Source organism: Protobothrops mucrosquamatus, unplaced genomic scaffold, assembly GCF_001527695.2.
Source record: "Protobothrops mucrosquamatus isolate PMUCROS unplaced genomic scaffold, P.Mucros_1.0 scaffold2910, whole genome shotgun sequence".
In the NCBI taxonomy this organism is placed as follows: domain Eukaryota; kingdom Metazoa; phylum Chordata; class Lepidosauria; order Squamata; family Viperidae; genus Protobothrops; species Protobothrops mucrosquamatus.
Window position 1 is genome coordinate 228905 of NW_015388936.1, and position 22687 is coordinate 251591.

The window sequence follows — 22687 nt, forward strand, 5'->3', positions numbered from 1 at the left end:
GGAAGGAAGGGAGATCAGGGATCACCCTGATCTCTGGGGGCAGTTCGTTCCAGAGGGTGGGGGCTCCCACAGAGAAGGCCCTCCCCCTTGGGGTCGCCAGCCGGCACTGTCTGGCTGCCGGCACCCTGAGGAGACCCACTCTGTGAGAGCGTACAGGTCGGTGGGGGGTAATCTGTGGCAGGAGGCGGTCTCGAAGGTAGCCAGGTCCGATGCCATGGAGCGCTTTAAAGATAATAATCAGCACCTTGAAGCGCACCCGGAAGGCCACCGGCAGCCAATGCAGCTCGCGCAAAAGCGGCGTGACGTGGGAGCGACGAGTCCCTCCCAACACCGCCCGCGCGGCCGCATTTTGAACTAGCTGGAGCCTCCGGGTGCTCCTCAAGGGAAGCCCCATGTGTATGGTGTTAGGATCCCTTCCATCAAGCAAGGTCATCCGCAGCCAAGGGGGAAAAGACTACGTTCCCTTAGCTGTTAAGAATGTCCTATGCCACAAATTCACTGTTACTTTAAAGCAGGGGTAGGGAGCCATGCTGGCTCAGGAATTCTGGGAGTTGAAGTCCACAAGTCATAAAAGGGCCACGGTTCCCCACCCCTGCTTTAAAGTAATGAATGGCAACTACTTCCCCCTGTGAATCAGACCTGCTCCTTTCTGCCTTCAGGTGATGCTCAAGAATGACAGGATGTTGATAACAGGCTGTTAAGGACTTCAGAACGAGTTTTTGTTTTTTTTTTGCTGTAGGCATTGCTTTAAGATGCAACAAAACTAACTTAAATATCTCACCTCCATCAGGCCCCAGGGCATAGCCACATTTATTCAGTGCCAGAGTGCGCTAGGTGCTGCACCTAAGTAGTGCTGCAATGTTTAATTGATTAAAAGAGGTTTAATTGTTATGATTAGGCACATGCTTCCTAATTAAGCCAGCAAGCTTTTTTTTAAAAAAAAAAAAAACATTGTTTCTGCCTGTTTGCAAGTTCAATCAATACACAGATTAAGATTTGTAGGGTTAATCAATTAAACATGCTTCAATTTTGCTGCAGCCCTTACAAGGTACCATCTGCGCTCACAAAAGGTACACAATTTAAAGAGACCAGAAAAACCACTTCTGAAAAGTCCCAGAAACTTCTGTTAATCACTTAGCTGTGGAAGAGCTCTTGGAAACCTTTCCAGCACTTACCCAAAAGATTTTGTTAGCTTCTTAGTTCCTACTGGTTTGTCGCTATGTTGTAGTTCATAGAACACTCTCTGCAATGCTAAAGGAACACTTTTTGAGGAGTCGTCTCCTTCGGTAGGCATCATATATACAGCCTAAAAAACACATATAAGTTGAGTTTAAAGTCTGCAAACAGGTCCCAATCCTTTTGTTTTTAATGCCATGTCCCAAAGGTGTTTCCCCCCCCCCAAAAGGCAACTGGACTTTGTTTTTCCTTGAAGATGTTTCACTTCTCATCCATGAAGCTTCTTCAATTCATCAGTTCTGATTGAGAACTGAAGAAGCTTATTGCAAAACATCTTCAGGGAAAGACAAAGTCAGTTGCCTTTTGGAAAAAAGCACCTTTGGGACAACCATGACCTGGATGACTGAGAATCTCCAGACATTTTGTCTTTTAATCTAACACCTGGTTCCCTCTGGTGATTTGCTGGCCAATTCAGTTAAATACTTCTGAACAACCTGCTTTGCGATATCCAACAAGTTCACCCAGGCTGCTGACGGTGAAAGGTTGTTTACATCAGACAGTTGATCTTTGAGACCCGAACTACCACCAAACCAGCACCCTGTTTGAGCCTGGGAAAACAGTGCTTAGATTTCACTCAGCTCAATGATATGACATGGGATTAGGGATGGGGGAGTGGAGAAAGGAGTTCCTGAACATATTGCTTTACTTTTGACTTATGTCCAGTCTTTATCCCCACATATCCATGATCCTGGGATGTTGTTATAAAGATGGATCAAATAGACTTCAAACCAGAATTGTTTCTGTTAGGAATAATAGGAGCTAACTATGAGAAGGAGAGCGGATATCTAATATGACATGTATTAACAGCAGCAAGAATTGTATTTGCCCAATATTGGAAAAATGAAAACTTACCAACTGAAGAAGTATTAATTAAAAAAAATTCTAAGAGTGTGCAGAAATGGATAGATTGACTTTAGAGATTAAAGAGAAAGAAAATTCAGTTTACTTTAGAACATGGGATAATTTTTATCAATGACTAGAAAAACGACTCAGAGAGAAAGGAATGTGATATGTAATTTTGAATACATACTAGTAAGAAGGATGACATGGAGTGATTAACTAATATTGTCTAAGATAACTAACCATGTTTATTGTTATCACTTAGTATTATATCTATTATTGTTGTTTAAATATATGTACCCAGACAATATGCTGTTTGCTAAATATTGAAAATGTTACTTGGGGAAACCCCAACCCTGACCTAGACCCCAATCCCAACCCTGACCCCATTTTACCCTTAACCTCATAAAAACTAATAAAACTTTTCAAAAAAGATGGATCATTCGGACTCGCAAGGTTTCACAAATTTCAAACAGGACCCAAGTCCACTGTTAAACAAAACCGGCCATCTGATGGCCACCAAGTCATTCTCACGAAAACCCGAGAGAAATGCCGATTTCTCAGCTCGACTGAGAACCCTCGGCTCCCCCCCTGAGGTCACCCTCTCAACTGCACCATTCCAGTAAAAGGTAAAGGAAGTCACTGCTGACTCTAGTGGGCAATGCTCATCTCCATTTCAAGGCCATTGGGCCAACTATGCCTGAAGATATTTCCACACTAGTGTGGCCAGCATGATGTCACGGAATGCTGTTACTTTCCCACCGAAGTGGTACCTATTTATCTACTTACATACGCATGCTTTCGAACTGCTAGTTGTGCAGGAGCTGGGGCGAGGACGGGAGCTCACCCCTGTCATGTGGCACTCGGCTCTCGAACCTGGGTTGCTGGCTTTCCAGCCGACAAGCCCAGCATCCTAACCGCTGAGCCACCGCACCGCCCTGCACAGTTCTAGGGGAGGAGTTCAAGTGCATCTGAAGAACACCAAGAGACACAGTTGTGCCTAATTCCAATTGAGGCAGTGCCTCAGGCAGGGCTCCTGAAGCGCGAGGCAGACCTTGACTATCTACTCTTGGTCAGATGCTTGTAGAAGTGTGCTGAAGAGGGGATTTCTATGGGATACCCTTTCAAGTCTGAGGGAAAATAAAATCCAGGGCAGCACTTGCTCTCACACTGGCCGATGTGCTCTTTTATCCTATCACACTCACATTTTGCTTTATATGGCAGGCTGAATTGGGTCAAAATTTAGGATAATGTTTGCAATAGATTATGCTGCCCTTCTTCCCTCTTACATAAAGCCATACAAGATATTATGAGTAGGATAAGTATGCTTTGCAATCTCCTAACTGTGCTCTACAAAATAAAATGGAAAATTTCTGTCTGCAGAAGGTTCTGGGAAGCGATGAGAACAACCGTGGACCTATACCAAGGGCCCTAAGGAGATTAACAGGTGAAATTGCAAAAAGTAAAATTATGCGTGACTTAATTGATGAACAGAACCCAATAATTCTGCTATGCTATCTAAATAAGCCTAAACAGGTCAAAAGAAGATCAACCAGGCTCACGTTTGACTGTTCAACGAAATACTCTTAGCAAATTCCCCCCCCCAAAAAAATCAGCCCCCTTTTTTAAAATCCTGCTTATAAGGGTGGCACATTTACAGAGACCTGAAAGACAAGGATGGGAGCAGTGAAGAGCACATGACCAGGGGAACAGGACTTATTTTTTATCTGTTTATTAATTAAATTTCTGTACCGCCCATCACACTTGCTGAATAGCCTTAAACAGTATGAGATTCATACTGGCTCTCCTTTAATAGGTTTAAGGCCAGGGAAAAATGGGCAAAATATAGAAAACTAAGATAACTTGAGCCCACATTTATTAGTGAATATGTTAATGCAGGATCTCTGTGGGCTGTCTGAATTTCTTTCTTACTGAAGTCCTACTTGACAAACTGATGCCGTGCTTAAGAAGAGGCGAAATGGAAATGCCCATCGGCTTCTGGTTTTTCAGATTTCTCCCCAAGGTTCCAAGAAGTCCAGGTTGATTTTCTTCCTGGTTCTCAGGAACAGCTGTCTGCAATCTGACACTTCCAAAGTATTGGACTCTGGTTCCAGCCGCCCACAGCCAAAAAAGGCCAAAGGAACTATCTGGGGTAATTAGTTTGCAAAAGCTGTCCTAGAGGTTGACTTTGTTGTTTCCTATCTAAGATCAAAGAACTAGAGATGGCAAATAGAGTGCTTTAAAAATGTAGGGCAGGTGGCTCTCTTTTGGTACAATGCCTAAACAACCAAGGCCCCCTCATTATTAACTGGAAAGATAATAACAAACCAAAATATAAAGCTTTCTGGGTATAAGTTGGGGGGAAAAAGGGTAGGGTGGTTTGGCACTTTTAGGGGCATAAAAACCCAAGAAAAACATATTCTTTGCTAGACTAAAGCACTCTAAATAAGGAAATAGAACAGCTGAGTGGGAGAAGGTAATTTGACCTGTTTGCTTTCCTCAAGTGTATGAGTGGAGCAACCATGAAAATCCAAGCACTTTTCCTTATTGTGCTTCTGAGGGATCAAAGTCTCTGGGCTGAAAGAATCCGTGGAAGTTCCTGAAACTGGTTTATGACAGCATTTCCTGCTACCTCAGACATTCACATTGGGGGGGGGGGGGGCGGTGTCTTCAAGATCAAAAGCTCTCAAAAGACTCGTCCTCCATAAAATTTATTCTAACAGGTTCTAAAGCCATCCAAGCCAATGGCCATGATTTGTGGTGAAGAGAATCCCATAGGATAAAAGAGTTTGCATGAAGTTGTGCTTCCTTTTATCTATTCTAATTCTTCCACCGTAGCCCGTTCTGGTTCTAATGTCTGGAATAAGTCCAAAAGGACCTCTATCTGTCCACTTTCGTTACGCCACAGGTGATTTTAAAATGCCTCAAGACCTTTGGGGCATTCTGACAAACCAAGTCAATGGGGAAGCCAGATTCACTTAAGAACCACGTGACTAATTTAAGAACTGCAGGGATTCGTTTAACAGCTGCGTCAAGAAAAGTTACACGGGGCAAAACTCACTTCACAACTGTCTCACTTAGCAACATAAATTTTGGGCTCAACTGTGGTCGTACGTTGAGGACTATCTATAAAGGCCTTCAAATATTCCAGCCTTGCCTCACAGAGATATTTCAGCTCCCTGATCATTCTGCCTCTCTCATCTGCACTTTTTTGTGCTCTTTTCTTTCAAATGTGGAGATCTTATTGCATTCGTCACAGTAACTTAGTAAACTCAATCATGGGAGTATGGATGGGCTCCAGGCGTAGAAAAAAAAAAAAGACACCAATAACATAAACATTTCCTTCTTAACTCCAAATACAGGTAGTCCTCAACGTGCAACTGTTCATTTAGTGACCGTTCAAAGTTATAATGACACTGAAAAAAGCGACTTATAACCGTTTTCCCCACTTAAGACTGTTGCAGCAACACCATGGTCACATGATCAAAGTTGAGACATTCAGGCAACTGGCTCATATTTATGACAACAGCCATGTCCCGGGGTCATGTGATCCCCTTTTGTGACCTTTGGCCAAGCAAAGTCAATAGGGAAGCCAGATTCACTTAACAAACCGGGTTACCTATTTAACAACTGCAGTGATTCACTTAAGAACTACGGCAAGAAAGGTCGTAAAGTGGGGCAAAGCTCACTTAACAAATGTTGTCTCACTTAGCAACAGAAAATTTGGGCTCAATTGTGGTTGTTAAGTCAAGGACTCCCTGCAGGGGGTGGATGGAGAGAAAACATCCCTTTCAGGAGCTCTTCACAGAAAAAAAGAACATCTCAGACAAGTTTTTACAATAAAAGATGGCTTTTCCTACCAGCTAGCATTTATCCTTTCTGTAAAGTCTGAAGAAAACTTAAAACCCTGAGCAGGAAAAACTCTGGAAGAGGCTTTTTGCTCAAGGAAGAAATCTAACTTAAAACCTAGAGACAAAATTCACAATGAAACAAAATTCAAACAGCAGCCCAGTTAATGCCGTTTGTCTGAATAGGGAACATGGGAGCTCGTGTCCACAATGGCATTGGGCGGCTCTGGGACGCAGTTTTATCAGCGATAAAATGGCACTGCCCTCTTCCTTTCACTTATTTGAATCTCCATCATCTTTGCTGCTGCTTCGCAGTGCTTGGAAAAGCCTTGCTTGTATGCACGAGTCACAAGACGAAGTCTATGATGACTGTGCACAATCGCACGCCTCTTAATAGCAGGGCTGTCTCCATTACATAAAGAGAATGCTATCAGTAGGGAGAAGAAGAAGAAGAAAAAAATACTCCAGCACAAAGCAAACGGGAACTTCAAATTAAGATTCCAAGGTGAGGTAACCACAAATATGGCATCTTGTAAGTGTCACCAGTAAGCTCAAATGCAGAAGCTACTGAAATAAATCCTAATGTTTTTTTTTCTCCAATGCAATACATAACAATACTGGTCAGCAGCAAAAGTCTTTAAGATAAAGATAAGATAACCTTTATTGTCACTTTTTCTGTATACACACTGGCACACGATAAAAATGACATTCTGATGCTCTGTCTCAAAAGAATACATATATATATATATTTAGGTAGGTAAGCAGGCAGGTAGTAATGGTGGATGGATGGATGGATGGACAGACAGATACACATACCATACCCATAGACACATATACATGCTGTATGTTTTTTATGTATACACACACACACATACACAAATATATATGAATCACAGTCCATGTCGAATACATATTTACCTTTCGCAGTTGGTTTGTGAAAAATAATGTCTGTAACAAACTGTTCATGTAGCAGGTTGCACCCTGGTTCTTCAGCCCCACATATCCTGTGTGCTTCTTGGAGTCCCATCTGGAATATTCATAGAATTGGGATATAAGAATTGCACCTAGACACATTTTACACACTCATANTAACCAGGTCCGATGCCATGGAGCGCTTTAAAGATAATAATCAGCACCTTGAAGCGCACCCGGAAGGCCACCGGCAGCCAATGCAGCTCGCGCAAAAGCGGCGTGACGTGGGAGCGACGAGTCCCTCCCAACACCGCCCACGCGGCCGCATTTTGAACTAGCTGGAGCCTCCGGGTGCTCCTCAAGGGAAGCCCCATGTGTATGGTGTTAGGATCCCTTCCATCAAGCAAGGTCATCCGCAGCCAAGGGGGAAAAGACTACGTTCCCTTAGCTGTTAAGAATGTCCTATGCCACAAATTCATTGTTACTTTAAAGCAGGGGTAGGGAGCCATGCTGGCTCAGGAATTCTGGGAGTTGAAGTCCACAAGTCATAAAAGGGCCACGGTTCCCCACCCCTGCTTTAAAGTAATGAATGGCAACTACTTCCCCCTGTGAATCAGACCTGCTCCTTTCTGCCTTCAGGTGATGCTCAAGAATGACAGGATGTTGATAACAGGCTGTTAAGGACTTCAGAACGAGGTTTTTTTTTTTTTTTTTTGCTGTAGGCATTGCTTTAAGATGCAACAAAACTAACTTAAATTACTCACCTCCATCAGGCCCCAGGGCATAGCCACATTTATTCAGTGCCAGAGTGCGCTAGGTGCTGCACCTAAGTAGTGCTGCAATGTTTAATTGATTAAAAGAGGTTTAATTGTTATGATTAGGCACATGCTTCCTAATTAAGCCAGCAAGCTTTTTTTTTTTAAAAAACCCATTGTTTCTGCCTGTTTGCAAGTTCAATCAATACACAGATTAAGATTTGTAGGGTTAATCAATTAAACATGCTTCAATTTTGCTGCAGCCCTTACAAGGTACCATCTGCATTCACAAAAGGTACACAATTTAAAGAGACCAGAAAAACCACTTCTGAAAAGTCCCAGAAACTTCTGTTAATCACTTAGCTGTGGAAGAGCTCTTGGAAACCTTTCCAGCACTTACCCAAAAGATTTTGTTAGCTTCTTAGTTCCTACTGGTTTGTCGCTATGTTGTAGTTCATAGAACACTCTCTGCAATGCTAAAGGAACACTTTTTGAGGAGTCGTCTCCTTCGGTAGGCATCATATATACAGCCTAAAAAAGACATATAAGTTGAGTTTAAAGTCTGCAAACAGGTCCCAATCCTTTTGTTTTTAATGCCATGTCCCAAAGGTGTTTCCCCCCCCCAAAGGCAACTGGACTTTGTTTTTCCTTGAAGATGTTTCACTTCTCATCCATGAAGCTTCTTCAATTCTTCAGTTCTGATTGAGAACTGAAGAAGCTTATTGCAAAACATCTTCAGGGAAAGACAAAGTCAGTTGCCTTTTGGAAAAAAGCACCTTTGGGACAACCATGACCTGGATGACTGAGAATCTCCATAGACATTTTGTCTTTTAATCTAACACCTGGTTCCATCTGGTGATTTGCTGGCCAATTCAGTTAAATACTTCTGAACAACCTGCTTTGCGATATCCAACAAGTTCACCCAGGCTGCTGACAGTGAAAGGTTGTTTACATCAGACAGTTGATCTTTGAGACCCGAACTACCACCAAACCAGCACCCTGTTTGAGCCTGGGAAAACAGCGCTTAGATTTCACTCAGATCAATGATATGACATGGGATTAGGGATGGGGGAGTGGAGAAAGGTGTTCCTGAACAAGACTGCCTTTCATATTGCTTTACTTTTGACTTATGTCCAGTCTTTATCCCCACATATCCATGATCCTGGGATGTTGTTATAAAGATGGATCAAATAGACTTCAAACCAGAATTGTTTCTGTTAGGAATAATAGGAGCTAACTATGAGAAGGAGAGCGGATATCTAATATGACATGTATTAACAGCAGCAAGAATTGTATTTGCCCAATATTGGAAAAATGAAAACTTACCAACTGAAGAAGTATTAATTAAAAAAAATTCTAAGAGTGTGCAGAAATGGATAGATTGACTTTAGAGATTAAAGAGAAAGAAAATTCAGTTTACTTTAGAACATGGGATAATTTTTATCAATGGCTAGAAAAACGACTCAGAGAGAAAGGAATGTGATATGTAATTTTGAATACATACTAGTAAGAAGGATGACATGGAGTGATTAACTAATATTGTCTAAGATAACTAACCATGTTTATTGTTATCACTTAGTACTATATCTATTATTGTTGTTTAAATATATGTACCCAGACAATATGCTGTTTGCTAAATATTGAAAATGTTACCTGGGGAAACCCCAACCCTGACCTAGACCCCAATCCCAATCCTGACCCCATTTTACCCTTAACCTCATAAAAACTAATAAAACTTTTCAAAAAAGTTTCACAAATTTCAAACAGGACCGAAGTCCACTGTTAAACAAAACCAGCCATCTGATGGCCACCAAGTCATTCTCACGAAAACCCGAGAGAAATGCCGATTTCTCAGCTCGACTGAGAACCCTCGGCTCCCCCCCTAAGGTCACCCTCTCAACTGCACCATTCCAGTAAAAGGTAAAGGAAGTCACTGCTGACTCTAGTGGGCAATGCTCATCTCCGTTTCAAGGCCATTGGGCCAACTATGCCTGAAGATATTTCCACACTCGTGTGGCCAGCATGATGTCACGGAATGCTGTTACTTTCCCACCGAAGTGGTACCTATTTATCTACTTACATACGCATGCTTTCGAACTGCTAGTTGTGCAGGAGCTGGGGCGAGGACGGGAGCTCACCCTGCCATGTGGCACTCGGCTCTCGAACCTGGGTTGCTGGCTTTCCAGCCGACAAGCCCAGCATCCTAACCGCCGAGCCACCCCACCGCCCTGCACAGTTCTAGGGGAGGAGTTCAAGTGCATCTGAAGAACACCAAGAGACACAGTTGTGCCTAATTCCAATTGAGGCAGTGCCTCAGGCAGGGCTCCTGAAGCGCGAGGCAGACCTTGACTATCTAACTCTTGGTCAGATGCTTGTAGAAGTGTGCTGAAGAGGGGATTTCTATGGGATACCCTTTCAAGTCTGAGGGAAAATAAAATCCAGGGCAGCACTTGCTCTCACACTGGCCGATGTGCTCTTTTATCCTATCACACTCACATTTTGCTTTATATAGCAGGCTGAATTGGGTCAAAATTTAGGATAATGTTTGCAATAGATTATGCTGCCCTTCTTCCCTCTTACATAAAGCCATACAAGATATTATGAGTAGGATAAGTATGCTTTGCAATCTCCTAACTGTGCTCTACAAAATAAAATGGAAAATTTCTGTCTGCAGAAGGTTCTGGGAAGCGATGAGAACAACCGTGGACCTATACCAAGGGCCCTAAGGAGATTAACAGGTGAAATTGCAAAAAGTAAAATTATGCGTGACTTAATTGATGAGCAGAACCCAATAATTCATAGAGAAACTGCTATGCTATCTAAATAAGCCTAAACAGGTCAAAAGAAGATCAACCAGGCTCACGTTTGACTGTTCAACGAAATACTCTTAGCAAATTTCCCCCCCCCCAAAAAAAATCAGCCCCCTTTTTTAAAATCCTGCTTATAAGGGTGGCACATTTACAGAGACCTGAAAGACAAGGATGGGAGCAGTGAAGAGCACATGACCAGGGGAACAGGACTTATTTTTTATCTGTTTATTAATTAAATTTCTGTACCGCCCATCACACTTGCTGAATAGCCTTAAACAGTATGAGATTCATACTGGCTCTCCTTTAATAGGTTTAAGGCCAGGGAAAAATGGGCAAAATATAGAAAACTAAGATAACTTGAGCCCACATTTATTAGTGAATATGTTAATGCAGGATCTCTGTGGGCTGTCTGAATTTCTTTCTTACTGAAGTTCTACTTGACAAACTGATGCCGTGCTTAAGAGGCGAAATGGAAATGCCCATCGGCTTCTGGTTTTTCAGATTTCTCCCCAAGGTTCCAAGAAGTCCAGGTTGATTTTCTTCCTGGTTCTCAGGAACAGCTGTCTGCAATCTGACACTTCCAAAGTATTGGACTCTGGTTCCAGCCGCCCACAGCCAAAAAAGGCCAAAGGAACTATCTGGGGTAATTAGTTTGCAAAAGCTGTCCTAGAGGTTGACTTTGTTGTTTCCTATCTAAGATCAAAGAACTAGAGATGGCAAATAGAGTGCTTTAAAAATGTAGGGCAGGTGGCTCTCTTTTGGCACAATGCCTAAACAACCAAGGCCCCCTCATTATTAACTGGAAAGATAATAACAAACCAAAATATAAAGCTTTCTGGGTATAAGTTGGGGGGGAAAAGGGTAGGGTGGTTTGGCACTTTTAGGGGCATAAAAACCCCAAGAAAAACGTATTCTTTGCTAGACTAAAGCACTCTAAATAAGGAAATAGAACAGTTGAGTGGGAGAAGGTAATTTGAACTGTTTGCTTTCCTCAAGTGTATGAGTGGAGCAACCATGAAAATCCAAGCACTTTTCCTTATTGTGCTTCTGAGGGATCAAAGTCTCTGGGCTGAAAGAATCCGTGGAAGTTCCTGAAACTGGTTTATGACAGCATTTCCTGCTACCTCAGACATTCACATTGGGGGGGGGGGGGGCGGTGTCTTCAAGATCAAAAGCTCTCAAAAGACTCGTCCTCCATAAAATTTATTCTAACAGGTTCTAAAGCCATCCAAGCCAATGGCCATGATTTGTGGTGAAGAGAATCCCATAAGATAAAAGAGTTTGCATGAAGTTGTGCTTCCTTTTATCTATTCTAATTCTTCCACCGTAGCCCGTTCTGGTTCTAATGTCTGGAATAAGTCCAAAAGGACCTCTATCTGTCCACTTTCGTTACACCACAGGTGATTTTAAAATGCCTCAAGACCTTTGGGGCATTCTGACAAACCAAGTCAATGGGGAAGCCGGATTCACTTAAGAACCACGTGACTAATTTAAGAACTGCAGGGATTCGTTTAACAGCTGTGTCAAGAAAAGTTACACGGGGCAAAACCCACTTCACAACTGTCTCACTTAGCAACAGAAAATTTGGGCTCAATTGTGGTTGTTAAGTCAAGGACTCCCTGCAGGGGGTGGATGGAGAGAAAACATCCCTTTTAGGAGCTCTTCACAGAAAAAAAGAACATCTCAGACAAGTTTTTACAATAAAAGATGGCTTTTCCTACCAGCTAGCATTTATCCTTTCTGTAAAGTCTGAAGAAAACTTAAAACCCTGAGCAGGAAAAACTCTGGAAGAGGCTTTTTGCTCAAGGAAGAAATCTAACTTAAAACCTAGAGACAAAATTCACAATGAAACAAAATGCAAACAGCAGCCCAGTTAACGCCGTTTGTCTGAATAGGGAACATGGGAGCTCGTGTCCACAATGGCATTGGGCGGTTCTGAGACGCAGTTTTATCAGCGATAAAATGGCACTGCCCTCTTCCTTTCACTTATTTGAATCTCCATCATCTTTGCTGCTGCTTCGCAGTGCTTGGAAAAGCCTTGCTTGTATGCACGAGTCACAAGACGAAGTCTATGATGACTGTGCACAATCGCACGCCTCTTAATAGCAGGGCTGTCTCCATTACATAAAGAGAATGCTATCAGTAGGGAGAAGAAGAAGAAGAAAAAATACTCCAGCACAAAGCAAACGGGAACTTCAAATTAAGATTCCAAGGTGAGGTAACCACAAATATGGCATCTTGTAAGTGTCACCAGTAAGCTCAAATGCAGAAGCTACTGAAATAAATCCTAATGTTTTTTTTTCTCCAATGCAACACATAACAATATTGGTCAGCAGCAAAAGTCTTTAAGATAAAGATAAGATAACCTTTATTGTCACCTTTTCTGTATACACACTGGCACACGATAAAAATGACATTCTGATGCTCTGTCTCAAAAGAATACATATATATATTTAGGTAGGTAAGCAGGCAGGTAGTAATGGTGGATGGATGGACAGACAGATACACATACCATACCCATAGACACATATACATGCTGTATGTTTTTTATGTATACACACACACACATACACAAATATATATGCATCACAGTCCATGTCGAATACATATTTACCTTTCGCAGTTGGTTTGTGAAAAATAATGTCTGTAACAAACTGTTCATGTAGCAGGTTGCACCCTGGTTCTTCAGCCCCACATATCCTGTGTGCTTCTTGGAGTCCCATCTGGAATATTCATAGAATTGGGATATAAGAATTGCACCTAGACACATTTTACACACTCATACACATAGAAACTTGGTTTCCATCCCTGAAATCCAGCTGGTTTAAATTTAACTGTCAGCAAATCACACATCTGTTATGGAGCAATTAGGATAATAGTACACATGTTCAGAATTCTGAAATCTTTTCAAGATTTCGAACAAAGCAACAATAACAAAAAGAGAAATTAAAAACAAAGATATAGCAATTTCCAAAGAAAAAGTCACATGTCTGAAAAATGAAAGCTGCTTAGAAGCTATGCTTCTGTAAAATGGAGTTGCCTGAAACTGAATTATTGAATATACCGCCCAAATTTATGATAAGCAACCAAGTCTATTACCAATTCTACTTATGGCCACAACTGAGCCCAAATTTTCTTTTGCTAAGTTAATCATTTGTTAAGTGAATTTTGCCCCATTTTACAACCTTTCTTCACACATTTGTAAAGTGAATCACTGCAGTCACTAAGTTAATAACATGTTGGCAAGTGAAATTTGGCTTCCCCGTTGACTTTGCTTGTCAAAAGGTTGCAAAAGATGAACACGTGACCCCGGGACGCTGCAACCGTCATAAATGTGAACCAGCTGTCAAGTGTCTGAGTGTAGATCACGTGACCATGGGGATGCCACAGCGGTCGTAAGTGTGAAAAACAGTGCTATGTCACTTTTTTCAGTACTGCTGTAACTTTGAACTGTCACTAAATAACTGTTGTAAGTCGAGGATTACCTGTACAACCAGTTCCTCTGGGAGGAGGAGGATTGCTGTATAGACAAACTGAGACCTAGATTGGAGGAACCGCTTAAGAAAACCTGCCTCCTGAAGTTGTGGGTGTTTCATCACTGGAGGCTTTCAGGAAAAGAGTGAACAGCCATTTGTCTAGATCAGGGGTAGGCAACCTTGGCCCCTTCATGACTGGTGGACTTCAACTCCCAGAATTCCTCAGCCAGCATGGCTCAGCTTGGAAACCTCTCCCTTTCCCCTCAGCATGGCTGGCTCAGGAATTCTGGGAGTTGAAGTCCACAAGTCATAAAAGAGCCAAGGTTGCCTACCCCTGGTCTAGATGGTATGAGGATTCCTGCACTGGTACGCTTGTGTGTGTGTGTGTGTGTGTGTGCGCGCGCATGTGTGTGTGTATGTGTGTGTATATCCCTCCTAGAAGAACTTGAAGGTCTTTCCAAGAAACCAACTCCATGTGAAGGAAGAGCCTGTAATTATAATCCCTCCTTCTTCCATTTTATGTCAGTTCCTTAGATAGGGATTGTTTGTTAAACTTGCTAACCAATGTATTAGGCAAGTATTACATGTGAGAATGTGAGAAACGGTATGCATGATTAAGGTGTAGGACTTTGACTTGGTGAAAGAAATTTAAGGTAGAAAAATGTGAGTTTTTCCTCTCTTAGCTCCACAATTAAAGAAATTGTAACATTTCTTAGAAATAACTCGTAAGTCTGAAAAGGAAAAACTGCAAAGGAAAAAGTTAAGCAAACGACTTTTTCCCCTCAAAGAAACAAAAAGAGCAAAGGCTACTTACGCTACACCATGAGGCGCATCAGCTTGAACATAAACTTCAAAAGTTACTTTATCATCTTCTATATAGCCTTTATCTGGATCAGTAACTTCCTGCCAAAAAGAAAACGAAAGGAGCAAATGATTGAACCAAGAACATCAAAACCCTGGTCAGTCCCAAGTAGCCATTCTTAAAAGGTCATATTTCAGTCTGAAGCTCAAGTCAATATAAACATACATCAGTTTTTACCACTGAGCTCAAATGATACAGGGATGTCTCAAGCTGTCAACAGATGGCCATTTCTATAAATCAGGGGTGTCAAACTCAATTTCATTGAGGGCCGCATCAGCACTGCGGTTGCCGGGGGGTGGTGGTGGCCAGGGTGGGGGTGGCCTACTGGGTGGGCATGGCCAGCTCTACATTGTTCGCATCAAGGGTGCCTGTGGGGGCCTGGGCAGGCGTGGGACAGATCTGAGGGTCTCTGGCAGAAGGGGGTGGGACCGGGGCAAGCGCCAAGGCATGGTCCATTTCTTCATTCCTCACAAAGGGTGACACCTCCCCAGCATGCACCCAGGGGGCAGGGCCGACGCGGCAGGGGCTGGTTCCTCGGTGTTTCCAGACGGCTTTGTGGAGCTAAGACTGAATGCGTTTCAGCATAGATGGCACCACAAAATTGTACATTGGCTCCTGGCCGGCCTGGGCCAAGGCAGTGGGGGCCATTCCCTCACTGTTTCCAGGATGGCTTCACGGGCCACATGAAACCACTTCGTGGCCGGGGCCTTGTGTTTGACATGTCTGCTATAAATCAACAGAAGCCACTGATAGCTGCACAACTGCAAACACAATTAGCTGGGAGGCAAGGAGGACTGACTGGGAGCAACTTCTTCTATTACAGCATCTGAAGCTGCTTCTTGTTTCTTCCTGATCTACAGAGCTGAGAGGGTATTCGTGAACAAACTAGTCTTTGATGTCAGGATGCTTTAATGAGACTCATAACGTCTGCTGGATTGTCTGGCAATCTAACTCCAAGGATTTCAGTTCTGAAAAATTACTTTAGGCTAAGAGGGGAGGGAAGATAAGGTAGCCAAGCTAACCACAACTCCACTTCAACTTCGGCCTGGGTTGTGATGTGTTCTAGTCCAGGGGTCTCCAACCTTGGCAACTTCCATCCAATCTGGAATGAGCCAACTTGCCGCAGGAAAACTCACTGCAGCCAATTCGCCAGGGGACAATTCAAATTAACTATTGAAATATTAATTAAAAAATATTCTAGTGTTCGTCATTCACATTTCATTTTGTCCCTTATTTGGCATCCCTTTTTCATGATTCTATTCCACCATTTCTTCAATATTACAACTCTTATCCTGCAGTGAGTTAGCTGGCCTGTGGCGAGTTGTCCTAGACCCCATCCAACATGCCACGCCTCCCTCCCCCCCCCCAAGTGGCAAGCAGTTACTTACACTCCAAGACATAAAATTGGAAAAGCCCCAATCGTTTTCCTTATGAAAGAACAAGTGGCTGATGCGACGACTGAAAGACTTCTCATCGTCCTTGTAATTTATTATCTTGAGGACTGCCTGCGCATGACAAGACCATGACCTGCAACAATTAGAGAGATAGCACTTGACACACTGTGCTGCAGAAAAGCCACTCATAAATTACATTTTACTGAGTAAGCCTCTTCATTTCTTCTCACTCCTGGATGTAAAACTTTCCTCCGGTAACCTCTCAGGAATGGTAGCCATTATTAATATCCTGGAAGCAATTTATGAAAAGCTTCTCCCTTTTAACAAAGCTGTTTATTTTATTTCATTTTTTAATGTCTTCCCACATAAATTTTCCATCTCGTTTGATTATTTTCTTCTACAGATGGTTAAAAATGTTACTCCTTTCAAGCATCAACATATCTCCTCGAAAACTTGTATTTCTATTGACTAATAGCAAATCATAATAATAATAAAAAAATTAAAAATCACACAGAAAAATAATCTGTTCATTTAATGGGAACATTAAATTGCATTTAGTGGGAATATGAAAAATTAATCCTACTTAGGTGAAACTTTGAGTGTAAATTCACAAATAATGTGAAAGTAAATTCCACACTTGCTTCCTACTGTTTTCAACTTTTGATTTTATCTCAAAGTCCAGCCTCCAGAGAATAAAAGGAAGTAAGTAGTCAAGATAAGTAGTCAAAATATTCAAGGAATTGGATCGCTCACTTTGTATCCTATTCTGTCTTGTTAGAACTGCAAGGCTTAAAATGTAAATAAGTAAAATTGAACAACCAGCTAAATAAATACATGGCAATCATTTAATTTTTTTCAGGAATTTTTATTTTCTTCATAGCTCAAAACCATACCTGCCAAAACTATGGCGATTTAAGCTTTATATTTTAAATGAAAGGACAAAAGGGGAATTCTCTAATTTAACCTTCCTGTCTGCTGAAGATCTTCTACATCAGTGGTTCTCAACCTTTTTAATGCCGCGACCCCCAACCGGTCGTAAGTCGAGGACTAAACCGGTCGTAAGTCGAGAACTAAATTGGTCGTAAGTCGAGGACTTTCCCTGCCCGGGAGCGCCGCGCATGCGTGGTTCCGCCCCCTGCGCCGGCCGAGGCGTAGCTGGCAAGCGGCAGAGACGGAGCAGGCCGACCACCAGCTGGCCCAGCTCAAGGGAGGTAAGGCATCCGCCGGAAAAGGGGAAAAAAATGGCGGACAGCCTTGCTTGGCGACCCCCGTGAAATGGTCGATCGACCCCAAATGGGGTCGCGACCCATAGGTTGAGAACCGCTGTTCTACATTTAACTACTGTCCTTATGAAAATTGTAGCCGTCAAATATTTCGACACAAACAGGTCATTCTGCAGAGATGCATTCACTACTAATATCTCTCATCAGAATTATCTGCATTCATTTATCCAACCTAAAATTTAGTGTAGTGCATCTTTACATGGTTGTGTTTACTGTAAAAAAAATTAATACTTATTTTCATTTAAGGTCCAGATTAACCATTTGTAAAGGTTGTGGGAAAGTATTTACGTTCCCAGTGATTGAGGGTTACCTTATTAATTGGTGTCTATAAATGTAAGAATCAGTTATCGTTATCATTTTCCTCAATAGTTAAGATTAACAATTCAGAACACTGATTTCCACCCCGAAATCTGGACCAGTGTTTCTCAACCTTGGCAACTTGAAGATGGGTGGATTTCAACTCCCAAAATTCCCCAGCCAGCCATGGCTGACTGGAGAATGTTGGAAGTTGAAGTCCACCCATCTTCAAGTTGCCAAGGTTGAGAAACACTGGTCTGGACTGAATCAAGTCACTGTTCTCTGAGGCTACCAACATTGTAACCAACATTCAACTTTCGGAAGTGACAAATAAGTCCTCTGTATGTCTGGAAGTTGAGTCATGGCAACTGGACTTCTTTTCTGTCTGGTTGGAAACATTTCACGGCTCATCAACGTAGCTTCTTCTTGGATCTGCCTGCATAAGCAGGGGAACATTTCAAACCAAAAAGGAATGAAATCCGCTTGACTCAACTGCCAGACAAGTCTGGATGGCTGAGAATCTTCATCGACATACTTCCTCTGAATATATTTATTTATTTATTAAATTTATATACCGCCCTATCTCCCTTACGGGACTCAGGGCGGTGAACAGGCGATACTAAAAACCACAATAATAAATAAATAGTTTCTGTTCTAAAATCAAATTAAATAACAGGTCTGCTCTAAAAACACCCCATACAAAAACCCCCACTAAAACATAATCAAACTACGCCAGGCCGGCCGCACGGAATAGATGGGCCTTCAGGGCTCGGCGAAAAAGGCGCAGGTCCGCAACTGTATGTAGGTCGGGGGGTAGGTCATTCCAGAGGGGCACTGTTCCATCTACAGCACTGTTCCCATTTGGCCCCTGCCTGCTGATGCCCCAGGCTGGATGTATTATCTCCTACCGGGCAACAGATCCACGTGCAGAAGATTTTTAAGGTGCTGCATTCAAGAGAGGTGCCGTACTTTATCAATTCATAAAGGGACTTACGTAGAATCGGACTCAGCGTTGCACTGAAGAAAGAATCCTACGCTCTTTTGGTGTGGCCGGTCTGGGTAAAGCCGTGGCATCACCATGATCTTCCAGGGCAGGTTCCGCACAAAACAGGGGGGGCTCAGGACCGACTCGCTCAGCCGATTGAATCGCTCAACCGTGAACTGAAACGTCGCCTCTGACCGCCAGCTTGTGTCTGCAAAATAAGGGAAGAAGTGTTCCGAGAGTCTGCGGCCTCAGCCGTGGGACTCCAACAAGAGAATTTAGACCCGTTGAACATCACCGGTGCAGTAGTCCTTGAATTATGACCTGTCGCTCGGGACTGTCCAAAGTTACGATAAAAAGGTACATATCACCGGGATTCAAAGTTCTGGTGGCTGGCTGCAGCCACACGATCGCATGTTGGGTGCTCGGCAACTGGCCTGCCTTCACAGCCGTTTGCCGCATCTCACAGGTCACGTGACTGGTTTGCAATGGTTTTTTTTGGGGGGGGGGCAGGACACTACAACCGTCGTCAATATGAGCCAGTTACCAAGTGTCCAAATTTTGATCATGTGACCATGGGAATGGTGAAAAGGGTTATGAAAAGCGGTCATGAATCCCATTTTTAATGCTGTTGTGATTTTGAATGGTCACTAAATGAACTGCTGTAAGCTGAGGACTACCTATATACAGACAGAGACAGAGACGGGGAGGGGGGGAGGTAGGACATGCCTCTATGAAAGCTTTACAACTTGTAGGTTTTTATCCTGCTGCATCATTACAGACATAATAAGCTTTCTAGTATAAATATGATTTTTTAAAAATAACATACACTTGTACAGTAATATGGCTGCTAGCTAAACCATTTCTGCCATGATTTAGGTTCACTTACCGAAGGCTACCAAAAACTCCAGCACATTGGAAATGAGGAAGACATGAGTCAGCTTCCAAAACATCACACACATTGTTTAGGTAAATCAGGAGTTATTTTAATTTGAACTCTGTGGCACTTTTTTAGGAAATAGAGTAACTGGTCATAATGCAAACTTCAATAAATGTAATAATGCAGGGGTCTTCAAACTTGGCCCTTTGATGACTTGTGGACTTCAACTCCCAGAATTCCTCAGCCAGGCACGGAAGTTAATCTAAAATTATCTTGTTATTCTTATGTTATTTAGTGAACAAAGATTACTCTTTCTTGCAGGTACATATAGTAACAATAAACAGCGTTATTTAGAATAAGTGTAAGCAATGCTATCTTAAAGCCTGGTTATTTATACAAATATTTCAATCTTAATTTGTGTTGCTTAATGCACTTTAGTTTATTTTATTGGCTTTATAACGCCCCTTGTTTTGTATCTATTGAAGTGCCATACCTGTTTTACTGATAAAAGTAACAAATACTTTAATTCTAAAATTCATTCTTTTTTCATTCTACAGCACAAAATGTACTTACTAAAATAAACTACTTGCACAAACCATAGATACAGTGTGCTGTTATTATATTTTCCTTTTAAAAGCAATAGCATAATTTGTTTTTTTAAAAAGAATAAGTATTTTATTTTTAAGTTGTATATTTCTTTAAAGTTTATCAAATCAAAGCTGCAAACAACTGAGACACTCAGATTCTTGAAAAAGCAATAATGAAAATTTTGTAACTAAAAAAAAAATATAGCACTTAAGACTTATATACCAGCCCACAATCCTTTACAGCCTTCTCTAAGCGGTTTACAGAGTCAGCTATTGCCCCCAACAATCTGGGTCCTCATTTTACCGACCTCGGAAGGATGGAAGGCTGAGTCAACCTGGAGCCGGTCAGGATCGAACACCTGGCAGTGGGCAGTGAGTTAACCTGCAATACTGCAATCTAACCACTCTTGCTTCTACTTCTTGGCATACAAAATATTGTATATTGGCTAATCATCCTATCAATTATTAGTTAATTGTAAGCTATTCAAGAGTTCATTAGTAACATCTGATGATATTCTATTGGATCAATGTTTCCCAAGATATTATCAGCAAAAATGCTTGGTTTGGAAAACTTTAAATCTGTTCCCTGGGTAGAATACCTATTCTTTGTTTTGCCTCATCTATGTGCACAACCACATGATAGCTATTGTGAAGAGAAATTCGGTCTACTAAAAAACATGTGTAATTTTTTTAAATAAGTGAAAAATAAGTAGAAAATGGTAAAAGTCAAGAACACAACAAAATTGTACAATATTTGGGACGTTAAAAATAAGAAAAGCAATGACAGACTGATGAATAGTGGGAGATTCTGAACAGTTAAAATGAAACAATTCTCCACACAGCACATGACATTTAGCATGTCCAACTGCAATGAATTCTACAAGTTGTTTATCCATCATGTAGGGAAGTATTTTGTTTTCTCTACTCGAAATCTACCATTAATTCAATTTCATAATTCTGGGTTATGAAAGAGGAAGAAAACTTTTACCTGTTTTGGCTGTGATTTGTTCTCCAAGCTCGTTTTAATATAGTTCCTGAACATTTCGTTACCAAACTAGGTAACCTCATCAGCAGGATTTTCTTGTCCTATTCTCCTTAGCTTATTCACAGCCAAAATCTAAAACCCGAGCTACAAGTACTTTCCATTATTTCGACTTTATCTGTTTTATCCACAAGTGACACCTTCAATGTTTCAGAAGTTTCCTTCCCCAGGTAGGTCTCAGTAACTAGCATATCATCCCCCAGGGACTACTTGCTGAAGAAAACAAAACCAGCTTTCCACATCACCACCAAACTGAGAGCAAGTTAACTCACCATCTTCCATGTCTTCTTCTGTGTTATTGTGACCATCAGCCATGGCTACATTCCCATTGATGACTGGATTTGGGGTAATTCTTGGTGGATCATCGGCATCTCCAGCTTTTGAGGACAAAGAAAACAGAAACACACCAATAAATCTGGATTGTGCCAGAAGAGCGGACCAATATATCCAAAGAATGGATAGAGCAACATCTTGATATGCTGGGTTGGCGGTACTAATGTTACCATGTGGAGGGTGGGGTGAGGGCAAGCCAAGGCAGGGGGCAATAGCTAGGGCAACTTTATATATAAATCCAAAAGTTAACAATAGCATTAAATAGCCACACAACTGTAGCACATAATCAATATTCAACTTATTAGTTCACCTGAACTGTCTCTTCATGTACATAAAAGGTAATGAACAGAACCATTTATCAGAAGATAAATAATGTTCGAAAATATTGCCCTTCTAGCTCCTGCTCAAGCTTTTAGCTCAAGCTTCTCCTGCTTGAGCAGGGGGCTGGTCTAGAAGACCTCCAAAGTCCCTTCCAGCTCTATTCTATTCTATTCTATTCTATTCTATTCTATTCTATTCTATTCTATTCTATTCTATTCCATTCCATTCCATTCCATTCCATTCCATTCCATTCCACTCCACTCCACTCCTGCAAATTACATTTCTAGCTTTATCAATCTCCCCTCCATAACATTTCTGTTCATATTAATAAAATACTTCACCTCATTTTTCTGGAAAGTAACCGCAAAGAAGAAAATAATAAACACTGACACAACTTTTTTTTGACAGCCTGTTGCTTCTCATTTTGTTTCTACAATAACCCCAGCTTATTCTTGCAAAAACTACTCAGAATTATTATTAATGTTAAAAGTTGTCCAATCATAGGTTTACACCATTTTTCACCCACCGTGTGATCTGGCAATCAATGTAAAACTAATGTGCTCTTTTCTCCCCATTATATGTCAAGCTTCTAGCCTTCAAAAGATATTCAGCACCCAGGACAGAGCTTTGATGGCCTTCCTTATACAGAACTTATCACCAAAGTTATATTACTACAGGTGCTGACTTCAATGATCATAGGGAAAAACACAGCGCCGAGTGTAAAAAAATTAAAAACAAAAAAACAAAAACAGATGTTGGCTTCAGAGAGTATGCTACGTCTTATGGTAAAACTGTAAAATTTGCTAAGCACATATTTTATGCATTTAAA

The 22687-nt window shown here is 41.6% G+C and overlaps 1 protein-coding gene across 1 annotated transcript in view; it reads right to left on the reverse strand.

Moving 5' to 3' along the window:
* The window catches only part of USP7 (ubiquitin specific peptidase 7), a gene marked incomplete in the record, with an annotated part of 47205 nt that extends 25638 nt beyond the window's left edge, over positions 1-21567 (reverse strand). Inside the window, 6 exon segments of the mRNA XM_015825981.1 lie at positions 7992-8122; positions 13016-13124; positions 14692-14780; positions 16128-16266; positions 18708-18906; positions 21477-21567. Of these exon segments, the coding sequence (XP_015681467.1) occupies positions 7992-8122; positions 13016-13124; positions 14692-14780; positions 16128-16266; positions 18708-18906; positions 21477-21519 (710 nt within the window).
* Between the last annotated feature and the right edge of the window lie 1120 nt (positions 21568-22687).